The 14,940-nt window shown below is 36.3% G+C and overlaps 1 protein-coding gene across 4 annotated transcripts in view; it reads left to right on the top strand.

Annotated features, from left to right (window-relative positions):
• FGF12 (fibroblast growth factor 12) overlaps positions 1 to 14,940 on the top strand; it is a 506,805-nt gene that overhangs the window by 329,259 nt on the left and 162,606 nt on the right. For all 4 annotated transcript variants that reach the window (XM_070582533.1, XM_070582532.1, XM_070582531.1 and 1 more), the window contains one exon: positions 11,422 to 11,525. In XM_070582533.1, the coding sequence (XP_070438634.1) occupies positions 11,422 to 11,525 (104 nt within the window). The remainder of the gene's footprint in view (positions 1 to 11,421; positions 11,526 to 14,940) is intronic.

The following is a 14,940-nucleotide window of genomic DNA, read 5'->3' as shown; positions in this document are numbered from 1 at the left end:
AGTCTTCTGCGTAAGACAAATTGGCCGCAGAGGATGAGTGATGACAGGCATTTGCTTTTATTATCGATAGTGATAGGCTACATTTTTCATCTTAAGGGAAAATGAAAGAATCACATTGAATTGACTTGTTAATTATGCAAGTTTTTGAACATCTCTGAAGTAACACAGGAAAAGTTATATGATAATATTGGGATTAAAAGCCAATGGCAGGATTTCTGCCCGAGCTAAGGCAAACATTTCACTAGCTTTTGTCAAAGAAAGTGATCATGATGTTGCTCATTTTGAAAATTCACAATGTTTCCTGTCAGCCAATACTTAGAAGAAAAATATTAAGTCTCTAAGTCCCAAACCACTAATCAGTTCCATAAGTCAGTAAATTCAGTGGGGAAAATAAATCAGACAATTGGATTACTTGACCAGTTGTTTAAAAAATAGGACATCAGGCTGAAAGCACTGAATCAACATTGCCTAAAGTATGTTGATTTTTACATTCTTTTTATTTTAAATACGTAGTTATTTTTGCCTACTTGATCTTAAATATATGAGATGAAATACCTTGCTCTTTTTTCTTCCGTGATGTTTTAAGAAATTTAAGATAAATATGAGCTAATGATGACCCCTGTGTCCCCCACCACTGCCCCCATTAGGAAGGCTTTAACAACAACATTGCCATCACCAACCAGCAGCACCAATAATGACACTTATACATACTTTCCTAGTTTAACAAATTTTTTTTAAATATCTTAATTAATCTTCATAACGAGTCAGTGAGGCAATCAGAGCAGACACTGAGGATTAGTGAGGCTACATTGCTTCAAGTCACAGAGGTCACAAAGCTGTTAGATGTTAGAACTCAGGCTCATGACCAGGAGTTACGTCCTCTGGACTAAAGTTCAGTCCTCATCTCAGTCTTGTTTCCTTGGCTTATAAGCGAAAGAAGTAGGGGCAATCACATCTGTCCCTTAGTTTCTGCAAGATGTGCTATGTTAGAGAGTTAAATCCAATGACTACAATTGTTTAGGCTTCTACTGTGCAGTGTGCTCTGGATGAAAGCAAAGAAACTAACAACGTATTTCTTACTCTTGAAGAATTCCTAGCTTGCAAGGAGACTCAGGCAAACATGTAAATATGAAAAAGTAATGCAATAAGTGCTAGGTGTGGAATGCTGTGGAATTAGAATGAGGGAACAATTAATTTGCCTGAGTGAATACTTCATTGCACCATAATTTAATTTTTTTAATTTTTTAAAATTTTTAATTTTTTTTGCTTTTTTTCCCCAAATCCCCCCAGTACATAGTTGCATATTTTAGTTGTGGGCATTGTACTATAATTTAAATAACCACTTTTGCATTGGAGGATGTGAGCTCAGACCATCTCCTAGTTTGTCAACTCTTCCATAAGAGCGTTTTCCTATTGAAAACGGGAAGGGGGAAGAATTGACCTTAGTAAGTAATAATTAAATGCCAGAAATAAATATCAATTTCATGACTAATGGATGACCACTTGAGTGACCTACAAATATTATCCTAAGTATTACAATTACAAATGTTATTGCAAGAGACTCAGGATTATAGGGGAAAATAACCCGTTACCAACTTTATTTTAGGTTACGATTTTGTAGGTTTCGGTATTATTCACACTCTAATAAAATATCTTTATTGAGAACATCTTAAAGTGTGCAAAATGATACTGAATTTTCAAAACAATCTGATATTGAGGGTGCACAGATGGTAAACCTAAATATCTCCATTCTCTCTCAGCATCTTCCAGTATAAATTTACTTGGGTTTTTAGTGGGTCATAAAAGCATTTTTTTAATTGCCCATTCTGCACATTTAGCTCAGAATTTCAAAATACAACTGTACTTTTTTATACCTGTTCATCATTACAAATAGCGAGGAGTCTGTCCTTAGAAGATACTTGGGAGGTATTGTATTTCCCTGTTGTAAAGAAGAATTGCAATGAGCTTCTTTCTCCCTTCTTCCCTCTTTTCCTCTCTCCCTCCCTCTTCCTCTTTCTCTCTGTTTCTTTTTCTCTTTCTTCTTTGCGTCTTCATTGGTTGTCACATTAAGTGCTTTCTAATGTGTTTTGGTTTGATTGTCACCTTTTTGTCACTGGAATAACTTGTGTGAATAATACACAAGTGAAATTAAGTTGAATAAGAATATAGCATTTTTAAAGAGTGCTTTTTTCTCGTCCAGTATAATTTTACAAGATTTCTAATATCTGGCTTGTAATAGGTTCCCCACATTCTTCCCTTCCTCTTCATTCTCTCCAAAACCTGCCTCACCCTACACACACATGCCAGCCCCGTGCATCCTCTACTTCTGACCTCTCAAACTTTGTGTCATGTAGGTTTTCTGGCTTTCCCTTAAGATTCCATATTTGAATATATTCTGTGTGGTAAATATTATCTTTAATTGTTTCTTACATGTTTAATTATGGAAATGCGACCTAAAAAAGCTATGAATAAGCAAGCGTAAAGAGAAACCACTTCAGATTCACTTATTTATTTGGCAAATATTCAATAGCAGCCTCTAAGACCAAGTTGCAATGCTAGGCAATGAGAATGATAGTACAAGTTTCCACTTGCCCACAGAATTGTGGGAGCTTCAGAAAGATTTACAGATGAAGGTGTATTCCCCAGGGACCACATGTATAGGAGACATCACTATTTTCCTATCCTAAGCATGACATGTGGTGTACCTGAAGTGCTTAATAAGTATTTATGGAAAGGATAAATAACATATGAATCAGGGACATCATAGAGATATTTACAAGGTACTGTATGAGAGTTCAACTAACTAAGGCCATGGAATCTCACCCCAATGTTTAGGATAACACTTCATTCCCTTCATTTATTTACTTTGTACCTAAAAAACAAGTTAGGATTTTTTATAAAGTCCTGAAATAAAGCCATGTAGTAAGATATTTAGTTTATTTTTAGTATATTTTAGTTTGTTTAAAAAGTGACATTTTGCATGTCAAAATCCTAGCACAATGCCAGAAAAAAAGGTAGGCATTCAATGAATATAATCTTTTTAGTTTTTCCTTTCTCATTTGCTACTTCTCTTTCATTCTCTGCTACTTAAATTTCAGCCTGAAACCGACTTCGGTTTTATAAGTCCTAATATTTAGACAATTTTGGGCACTCCCTTGAAAAAATAAATATAACATAATGAAATGAAAATTAGGTATACAAAAGAAAGTAGGATGAGAAAATAAATGACAAAAGGTTAACTTTTAAAAAGCTAAGATTATAAAGTCCAGGGAAATAATAAAATATTTTAGTTACTTATTTGATGCATGCAAGTCTATATATTTCTTTTCCATTATTTTGTTTGTATAATCTTTGAACATCTTTTCATATGACAATTTTATAATACATTTTCTATAGAAAAATAATTCAGTCTTTCCTGTAGCATGATTAATCAAAATTGATTCTTTGTTACAGTCATGCATCGCTTAACGATAGGGATATGTTCTGAGAAATGCATAGTTAGGCAATTTCATTGTTGTACGAACATGACAGAGTGCACTTACACAAAACTAAATGGTATAGTCTGCTGCACACCTAGGCTACAGGTACTCATCTGATAGGACCGCCATCATATACACGGTCCGTCATTGACAAAACATTAGTATGCAGCTCATGACTGTATTTTTTTAATTTATAAAAATTTATTTTAGCTTCACAGTTCATAATTGGCAATGTCATGTATATATTGAGGATTGTTATCAAAATTGAAATTGTTTTGTTGTAAGATTTCAGAACACTTCAAATCTACCAACCGCTTCCTCCAATAAATAACTTTTGCTACTCCTTTATACATTACTGCAATAATGCTATGTAGCCAACAATCACATGGCCTCAACTGCATGCAACAGCAAGTGTTTATGTTTCATGTGTCTGGGGTGGTTGGCTAGGCAGCTCTCCTGATCTTGTCTAGTTACATATCTAGGGTCAGCTATCTCTCAGTTAGTCTAGAATGCCCTTGGCTGGATTCCTGAGGCTGCTTCAATATGTTCTCGGTATCTTACATTCTCTTTCTAGGACCAGTGGGTTAGTCTGTGCCTATTTTTCTTAATGTAGTGGCAAGAGGGGAAATGCACAAACAGGAATACGTCTTCTCTTTTTCAAGATTCTGCTTGCATATGCTAATATCCTATTGGCCGAAGTGAGTCACATCCTGAGCCCAGTATCAAAGGCTAGGGCAAAATATCCTTCCACAGCATTGCAGATGAAATGGGAAAGCACATGGTTACAGAGAGAAATGGAGAATTGGATGTATCAAGGCAATTCATCTACTAGTTTATTTACTTATTTATTTTTATCATATTCTTTCATTACTTTTTTAAAAAAATAGCTTTGTTGAAGTATAATTGATATACAAGAAAAACCCTGTATGTATTTAATGTATACAATTTAATGAGTTTGTACGCATGCATACACCTATGGAACCATCACCACAATCAAGGTCATAAACATACCTATCAATTCCAAAACTTTCCATTTGTCCCTTTCCCTTTTTTGGGGGCGGGGGTAAGAACATTTAAGATGAGATCTAGTCTCCTAACAAGTTTTTTATGTGCACAATATAGTATTGTTAACTATAGGTACTATGTTGTTCAATAGATTTCTAGAACTTATTCATCTTGCATAACTGAAACTTTATACTCATTGAACAATAACTACCCATTTCCCCCTCCTTCTAGCTCTTTGCAACCATCATTCTACTCTCTGCTTTCATGAGTTTAATTATTTTAAATACCTCATGTAAGTGGAATAATGCAGTATTTGTCCTTCTAAGTAAGACTGGCTTGTTTCCCTTAGTATAGTGTCTTCCAGCTTCATTTATGTTGTCACATGTGACAGGATTTCCTTCTTTTTAAAAGCTGAGTAATATTCCATTGTATGTATATACCACATTTTCTTTATCCACTTATCATCCAGGGACATTTATGTTGTTTCCATATCTTGGCTAATTGTTAATAATGCTACAATGAACGTAAGAGGGCAGATATTTTCTCGGGATCCTGATTTCAATTCTTTTGTATATATATCCCAGGAGTGAGATTCCTATATCATATGGTAGTTCTATATTTAAGTTTTTGAGGACCCTCCATACTGTTTTCCATGCTCCATTTTCTCAATGTGGTTTTCCATAGTGGCTGCACCACTTTACATTTCCACCAACAGTGCACAAAGTTTTCAATTTCTTCACATCCTTGGCAGCATTCGTTATTTTCGGTTATTTTATTTTTTTTGGTAGTCATCATTCTAACAGGTATGACATGATATCTCATTGTGGTTTTGATTTGCATCTCCCTGATGGTTAGTGGTGTTGAGCGTTTTTTGTGTACTTATCGGTCATTTGTATATCATCTTTGGAGAAATGTCTATTCAAGTCTTTTGCCAATTTTTAAATTGAGTTATTTATTTCTTTGCTATTGAGTTGTAGGAGTTACTCATGTATTTAGGATATTAACTCTTTATCAAGTAAATGGTTTGTAGACATTTTCTCCCATTCTGTAGTTTGCCATTTCATTCTCTTGTTTCCTTTGCTGTGCAGAAGCTTTGTAGTTTGATGTAGTCCCACTTGTCTATTTTTGCTTTTGTTGCTGTTTTTTTTGCTGTTTATGTTTCTGTTGTCATATCCAAGAAATCGCTACCAATACCAATATCAAGAAGCTTTTTCCCTATGTTTTCTTCTAGGAGTTTTACAGTTCAGGCTTTATGTTTAGATCTTTAATCCATTTTGAGTTGATATTTGTGTATAAGATAAAAAAGGGTTCAATTTCATTCTTTTGGATGTGGATATGCAGTTTTACCAGCATCATTTATTGAAGAAACTGTCCTTTCCCTTCATTACCTTTTTTCATACCCTTTTTCCATGTGGTTCAGTGATTGAGTTTGTTATGGATCCCAAGAACACCAACTCAATTATTTTATTTTCAATAATATAAGAGTCAGATTTGCATAGAGGTTTGGAATGAGATATTCATTTTGGAAAGGACAAGATTGAGAAGATGCTCACATGTCAGATTAGATGCTTGAACTCGGTTTGGCTTATCATTGTTGTCTTTATTTAGCAAGTGTTTACTGAGATGCTGAATATAAATAGAATATATGCTACCTGGCTTATTCTCCCTGTCAATTTCTCTCTGTTTTTGTCTCTGTCTCTCTTTCTCCCTCCTGCACTCCCTCCTTTTCTCCGTTTAATACACGTGTGGTTTAGATGTGATCTTGTTTTGGAGTGCTTACAATCTAGTTGTGGTTAGGAAAGAAAACATAGTTTTTTAATGGAAGAAAGTTATAAATTGTCATAAATATAGTCTAGATCCAGGACTAGGGCAGCTGAGAAGTGAGAAAGAACACTTGGTATTTTATGTATTTCAAGCATGGCAGGGGTTTCACTATAAGGATATGGCATAAGTGACATTCTAGGCAGAGGGAATGAAGTAAGCGAAAACATGGAGTTAAAAAGTGGCAAGAGGGAAATCAAATTACTAGAATAAGGAAATAAATATATTACCGTGAATAGTGCCATGTAGCAGAAATGTATGCTGTGACTATGTATAACCTTGAATACCAGGCTGAGAAGTTTTAAATTTCTTTTTTTATCTTAAAAACACACTTTTATTCTAATAAGGAAACCTAAATTCCTGGAAATAAGGTGCTTTTTCATGCCCCTTAGAGTCAATTACATTTATTGAATATAAGATACGTCCATATAACTGGGGTAGAAGTTGCAGAAACCTCCTCTCAAGAGGCTTGCAGCTTAGGGATAGAGACAGATGTGTAAATAAACAATTATAATACCACGTTCCAAATGCTGTTACAGAGATATGCCCATGAAGTAGACAATTATGGACAAGGAAACAACTGTCTCGGAAGGGTTTGGGTAAGACTCATGGCGCAGTTTAGCAGGGAAGATAGGCTTTCTAAAAAAAGAGGCAAAAGAAAAAATAAATCCAGCCTAGTTAAAGATCAAGGGGGAACTTAGGAAATGGCAAAAAGCTTTCTGAAGCTGGTTATGGTGAATGAAATGAGTGACAGGTGATAACCTGGAAATGTCGTTTGGAGCCAGGTTGTAAAGGCCATTGAGGGTCCGAGTAAAGACTTTGGATCCTTCTTGTAGACATGAGTATTCACTAGAGATTGTAAGCAGGGAGATGGCCTGAGTAGATGCAAGGGACTTGAAGAATGGTGTGGCCCTCTTACTATGAGTTAGGACAGTGGCTTTGAGGTTGGAGAAGAAGACTGCAGGCTCAGGAGAAATTCTGGCTGCATAGTGAAGGGCTCGTGTGAACTACAGCCAGTGTGCTACACTGAAGATAAATACAAGATGAAGGTAAGTTGTTTGCCGCTTTTCAAGATTTCAGGAGGCAGATGCAGACCCTCCCAAAGAGAATAGTTTTAAGCTTTTACCACTAAAATGTCTCATCCCAAATTGTTTACTGATTTGTCTGGGGTTTTTTGGTGAAGAAGGTTGGCCCTGAGCTAACATCCATTGCCAATCTTCCTCTTTTTGCTTGTGGAAGATTGTTCCTGAGCTAACATCTGTGCCAATCTTCCTCTATTTTGTATGTGGGATGCTGCCACAGCATGGCTCGATGAGCAGTGTGTAAGTCTGTCCCCGGATCAAAACTTGCAAACCCCAGGCTGCCAAAGTGGAACATGTAAACTTAACCACTATGCCACCAGGCTGGCCCCTGATTTTTTTTTTAATGGACTTGGTAAATCTCCCAAAGCATACCGTCTAAAAGCATTATCACCTCATGGTTCATATAAAACTTTCACACAAGTTTCTTCCCTTTGTCTCTGCCTAGTTTTAGTGGCTTTCTCACTCTCCTCAGGTAGGAAGAGCTTTATAGTTACTTTTATACTTCCATTTCAGCGAAATGAACCAATATGCTTAGCATTTGTCCTGGGAAATCTTTCCCTTAGAAAAACATCATTCAGCATTTTGGATTTCATTACTCTTTCTCATAAGAATTGTCATTGAACTTGAAATTTTCTAGTGGTTGCCTATATTTACAATGTATAAGTACCTTACATTTAGTTCACACCTTACGTGTTAACTCTGCTTTCATTAGCAATCTCTGTCAGTTAGGATTAGGGTTGGCTCTGCCTTGCACAGACTGAAATAACAAGGACTTATTTTTCTCACATAAAAGCCAGACCTGGATAATTGAATGCTGGACTGGTGCCATTGCTCCACAAAGTCCTCAGGGACCCACTCTTTCCAGCTTGCCTGCTACCACTCCCTCAGGGGTGGCCCTTGTTTTCACGGTCTGAGATGATCCAGCCACCACATCCTGGTAAAAACAGCAATAAGGCAAAGGATTGAGAAGAAAGCAAAGGACACTTCTAAGCTCTCTTTAAGGAAGGGGTCTTCAAGCATACAAAGACCCTCACTGACCAGTACTGAGTCCATAGCCACAGCTAGCTGCAGGCTATGTAGGGAAATGTAGCTAAATCATCTATTACTTTGTAAGAAGGTGAGCGTGGATATAGGAGGAAATTAAATTTTAAGTGGAAGAAGGGGGAAATATGACATTTGGGGCAGATAAGCACATTGGAGAGCTGGAAAACCTTTTTTGAGATGGTTTCACCTGGGTTACCTCTCTGAACCTGTTTGCCCTTCTAAAAGTTAAGATAACCATTCTGTCCTAAATTCTTCATAGTGTTTGTGGTTGAAGGTCAAGTACGATGATGGATTTATCAGCTCTTTGAAAATTAAATGTTGTGCAAATATAAAATATCATTTTTTAAAGTATTAAACAAGGTTCTGAATATGGACTCTGTAAATATTACTGGGATGATATGTCAATTTTTACATCAGACCCCATGGCAACCTTATTTGACAAGCAGAAGAATGAAATATTAATGACAACTCTTATATAGAGAGAACATATCTCTGTTTATGAAACACTTTGAAGACCATGGTAATGCATTTGGTTCTTCTATAAACTCTGTGCAGTAAGGATTATTATGCTCATTTTACAGATAGAAAAACTAAGGCAGAAAGGTTAAATGAATGGCTCAAAGTCATGTAGCTTCTGAATGATGGGTTTAGAAACTATGTTGTCTGCAAATCTCTCACATTTTTTTGTAATCTTGCTGCTTGAATCTTTGTATGTCAACTTCTTCTTGTCCATTTGGTAAAGTCTAGATGTCTAAGATTAGAGTGACAGATTCTCAGTTATTTATCCCTGCTTTATCTAGCTGGTGTTCTTTCTCATTCCTCCCCAATATGAATGAGATCCTCCAATCTTCCAGTCTCTTCCTGTACACACACGTTACCCTGCAGAACCACCTAATTTCCCGCCCCACGAAAATGTCCTTCTGTTCTTGGCTTACCCAACTTCTGCCATTTCTTTAGGTGTCAACTCAAGTCCTTTCTTCTGTGTGAGACATTTCCTGAATACCTCAGGCCCCCCAGATCTATTTTCCTGAACTTCTGTAACATAGAGAATATATATAGAGTGCATATATTATGTTTAATTATAGAAATAAATTATACACTATATCAGATTATTCCATATGTCTTAGTTTTCTCTCAACTAGACTTTAAGGTCTTGTTCTTCTTAAGATATTTCAGCAGCACAAGGACAGTGGTAAAAACATAGGAAGAAGGAAAACTAATATACCTTCAAACTGAGCCAACTATTAATTCTTAAGCATCTACTAAGATCTAGTCTCAACTTTCATGACAAAAGAGGAAACAGATTCAAAGAGGAAAAGAGACTGGTCCAATGTCAAACATCTAGGAATTGAATCCTGCTGTACTAAACTTGTGGTCTAAGGCTTGATCCTTTACAACTATCAGTTGAACATTTGACTGAAAGCCAACTACTATGTTTTGTGTGTGTGTGTGTGTGTGTGTGTGTCTGTATGTTTAGCTTACTATCCCAGGTTGAGAGAAGCCCCCCCAAATGGAAGCATTTCTCATTAATGGTAGTACATGGGTTAATTTACGTATATCTTATATTCAAAACTGAGATGACGACCAGAACTGATGGGAATTTTACCAGCAGAAAAGATGGGTAAGGACTTCTGACCAAGTCAGGATGTTAAAGTGAACTACAGAGATACTCGCTTATGCATGAAGTCATGAAATATTTAGTTCATGTCCATGTTGCCATCTGCAGAGCCTAACAATATGATTGTTTTCCTCCCTTATGTGATACAAATTCTTTCAGGATAAGGGCAATGCTTTATGTTTATGCTCAGTTTGTAATCCCAACAGTAAGTAGAATAGTGCTAGGGATATATAATTCATAGAAGTACATTGTTACAAGAAAAATAGATGAACTTCTTATTTATATTTTTTCTGGTGTATGAATACCTTCTCTAAGTGGATATATAAACTATTGAATATTTTCAGTGATAGGCGACTCAAATATTTAAAGACTACAAGCATATTTCCCTTTCATCTTAGGATATTGAATTAAATTTACCAAGTTAATTTTAATGGTTTTGTGCATATGTATAAATATATATGTGGTATATATATATAATGTGGTATATATATATATATGTGCATACATCCTGAGATATAAAATATGTCCATTATGACTTAAGGTATCGATTTTCTATCCATCTGTTTATCTATATACATTTACATGTCAAAAAATAAAATATAAAGAGAAATGTTCTGGGCCAGCCCCGTGACCAAGTGATTAAGTTCGCGTGCTTCGAATCCTGGGCGCAGACATGGCATCACTCGTCAGGCCATGCTGAGGCAGCGTCCCACATGCCACAACTAGAAGGACCCACAACTGAGAATATACAATTATGTACTCAGGGGCTTTGGGGAGAAAAAAGGAAAGAATAAAAAATAAAATTAAATTAAAAAAAGAGAAATGTTCTCCTTCCACCAGTGTAGCTAACAGTGAGTCAGTAATTCTTGTGTTCACTTTTTGTGTTCAAGACAATGTTAAGGACCACAAGGAGGGGACAGAAAACAAGAAGTTCTCACATGTTTTAGAGACCGTATTTTATATTACTCATGACTACAAACATGTTTTCTACTGTTGAGAATTTTTTGCTTCAAATTACTTGTTTTTTAGAAAAAGATCATCTTATGTTACACTGTTTGGGTGTGTGTTCATTTTGTGGAGCAGAGATCCTGGACTCTGAGATCCAGGTGGGGCCCTTAGAGACCTTCTAATCTAACTCCTTTATTACAGATGAGTTTCTGTGATTTGCCTGAAATCACACGGGTAATTAGTGGTGGCGCAGAGACAAGAAGCCAATTTTCCTCACTCTTTGACTCTCTCTCCCTCGCTCTCTGTCTCCCCCTAGCAATTTCAACTCACAGGTTTTATTCCCAAGAGTCATCTTAAGAAGCAAGATAATTTTATTCAAAAGGTCACTGATCCCTTTCTCTCTGTCTTCTTTTTTCCCTTCTAGCCCTGTTCAATCTGATTCCCGTGGGCCTGCGTGTGGTGGCCATCCAAGGGGTGAAGGCCAGCCTCTATGTGGCCATGAATGGTGAAGGCTATCTCTACAGCTCAGTAAGTACCCTGTAATGCGTGTGTGTGTGTAAACTGGCATTCAGAGGTAATGGAGTAACCATTATTTTAGGGAAGAAAATTGGAAGTTGAAGCCGTTTTATATTTTCTGACCCAGTATGTCAAGATTATTATGAAGATTTCATAATTTAGAGCATTAAAGATCATCTTCTGTTGAGAAAGAGCTAGTTGGTCTCCGTGAAATGTAAATTCCCTTCATCTAGCTCCCACTCCTGGAGAATAATCTATCTTTTGAATTTTACCTTTCTGTTTAATTCAAGGGGTAAGATATTTTTCTTTTCTCCTGTTACCTCTCCTTCAAGCACAGAGGATGGTTTAGGAAGTTAAATTCTTCAGTTTGTCTGGGAATCTTCCCTGTGTTATTGTGGAGAAAGAGCTTTCTGAATAGATTGTGCTTTTGTTTGTATTTATAAATCTGTGTAGTATCGAATGCATCAGATTCCTGGAATAACTGGTCCCTTCAAAGGCAATGTGAATTTCTGGAATGAGCTCTGGATTAGGGGCTGGGATATTTGAGTTTGATTTACATTTCAGTTTGGACGAGTCACCTCCTCTCTTTGGTTTAATTTCTGGACGTTTAAAATGAGAGTGTTGGATACCATGTTGTCTAAAGTCTTTTTTAAATCCAGTTGACAAAATTAGGTAGCATCAGTGACTACATTATCAGCGCTAACATATTTTAAAGTAGTTAACGCTGTTCTGATGCCTGTTTCATTCAAGATAATAAATCATGCACTGAGAGAATGTGGCTGCACCAAATCTTGTGTTTTCGAATATAAAACGCATTTCTGTTCTCTCATAAGGGAGTCACCTATTTGTAGTTTGTGAAGAAATATCTTTGAAAATCATGGTTATAGATTTCCACTCTTACTTTCTATGATCTCTATAAATAACATAAAGTTATTATTCAGGAAATGCATTTATGCCTACTAGAGTCTAAATTAGTTATTGAATAACCTTTATTAAACTTTTTCAATATTCAATTAAATCAATCCCTGGTATTATGTTTGTTTATTAATAATACATCTGTCATTCATGTTAGAATTCTTAAAGTTGCTATTTTACTCCTGAACATATTCAGATATGAATATGCATTTATATCCTAGATGGGTACATACACATTGTTTTTCTATAGTTTCTACTCAATACTTAAAGATATATACAGTTTCGGTCAAAATAATAGGCTTTCATTCTTGGTGTGACATAATTCTAACAGTTCTTAATGTCCAAATACTATGAGTCTATATTTGAAACGTAAGAATTAAAATAAGGAAAAGAAAGGTAGGTTATTGTTTTGAATAATTCCAGTTAAACTTTTAAAAAGTTTTGAATGTACTACAAACTAAAACATGGAGATGATCTTAAGATGTATTAATTCAAAGATTTAATCAGTCATCAAGTAAACAACTAAAAGTAGATTAGATTACGTTTATCCCTGTATTTAGAAGGTCATTATTCATTTTTATATTTATTTAAAAGGTCATAATTCAGGTTATAATTCCACAAAAACTGTAGAGTTCAGACCTTTGGACTAGAGTTGATTTCCAAACTGCTGAGAAGAAGAAAAACACAAAGTCTGACAACAGTATTGTAGTCAGAAGGTAGCTGTGTAGGAGCGTGCATGCACGCACGTGCATGTGTGTGTGTATGTGTGCGTGTGTGTGTGTGTGTAGGGGGTGGGGGTGGGGAGGAGTCACTCTTGTTGGGTGCAATCCCAAAGGTCCTGGGAGAGGAGCCTGGGTATTCAGTATGAAATAACGGAACTTCATCCTCTGCAGCCTTTTCGGAGATGTGTTATTTTTTTCCTTCTTGCTTAGAGCTAGTGTTAAGCTGGGGGCTTGAGCCCATAGGAGGAGGTTTTAAGAAATTCTTGACTAGAGAATTTTAATGGAGGTGCTTTTTTGTAAAAGAGCTAACACCTTAGTAAAGCTAATAACCATCTGTTGAGTTACCTCATTTGGGCACCTAGATTTTCAATTTTTCTCTTCACTTAAATCAACCTTGCCTCATACCAAGAATCACAATGCTTTTCCCTGCTTTTGAGACTATGAGGCTCCTGGGGACAATTTTCCTTTAATTGTAAACATGGCATCACTGACATAGATCATCAGGACCCCTACTTTCAAAATCACCCTCTTTCTGGATAAGACTAATAGGAGTAAGTGCTGGCTTTTAGTATTAAACAGTACCCATAGGCCTGATGATTTTGTTATAGGACCAAAGAGGGTCAATATTGGGCGAGGCAGACCTGAAAGAGAATGGGGTGTCAAGGCTCTCTCGCCCCTTGTACGGCTGTGTGTTTGTGTGGCGTGCCTCAGCAGGAGAGCACTAGTGCAGCCGGAAGCCTTGTGGTGAGTTAAAAACAGGCTGTTAACATAGGCTTTCCTGAGGCTCTTTTGGTATATTAAGACTTGAAGTCATTTGAAAAGCAATGTCCTACTTCGTGTGAAATAGTGTAGTTGGGCACGCCAGTGAAGGCCCTAACTGGAACATATGGCAGGGCAGGGGTAGCGGTGTGGGGCTGGGGGCAAACCAAAGAGGTCATAAAGAAGCTAACTTAGAATCCGAGAGACATTCACAAATGGTTTAATTTACCTGGTTTGTATTCAAATTTAAGCTCGGAATTGATTCCCTCATTGCTTCTGATTTTCTCCCCTCACCAGGAGACAGAAGGAGAGAGTGGTAAACACAGAGTGACCGTTAGGTAGCCTAGAACTAAAGGTTTAAGATCCATTCTGAAAATCTTGTGTGTTAATAGGTGAGTTTAATCTGTACGCATTTAATGAGATTTTTCATGCATTTGGATTTGTTTTTACCGTTGTAGTTTGTATTTTATCTTTTTAAAAAAATTTCTTTGCGTTATTGAAATTTTTTTTTATTCTATATTCATTCTTCTGCTAGTTTCCTTAGTTTATGTTTCTATTCCTTTAGTGATTCACTCTTACTTATTTTGACATACGTACGTAAGTATATAGTTTGCTAAACATTCTTTGTGTTCCCATCCTCCTTCCAAATGGACCTTAGGATGTTCTCGGCCTAGCAAACACCACCACCCTTCCCACCAATTTTATTAGTTACACTAAAATAAAATCATATGCCTGATTAGTTATTATTCTATAGCTAATAATTCAATTTGCCAGTCCTTAAGATGATTTCTATGCATATAGTTTTTGGTTTTTTGTGTGCGTATCAAATTTGGTCTCTGTGAGTTTACTTTTCTTCTCAAGGAAATCTGTCATTGTTTTGTGTGTGAAGTATGTAGATGGTGAGCTCACTTCACCCTGGTATTCCATGAAAATGCCTTCTTTCCACTCTCCCTCCCTCTTGAATCACGGTTCAGATAGTTATACAATTATAAGGACACCAATTTTTCCCCAGCACTTTGAAAATTATATTC

The sequence above is a fragment of the Equus przewalskii genome, chromosome 18 (assembly GCF_037783145.1).
Source record: "Equus przewalskii isolate Varuska chromosome 18, EquPr2, whole genome shotgun sequence".
NCBI classification, from domain to species: Eukaryota; Metazoa; Chordata; class Mammalia; order Perissodactyla; family Equidae; genus Equus; species Equus przewalskii.
The sequence above is the reverse complement of the archived record's forward strand: the minus strand, read 5'-3'. Positions and strand labels throughout refer to the sequence as shown.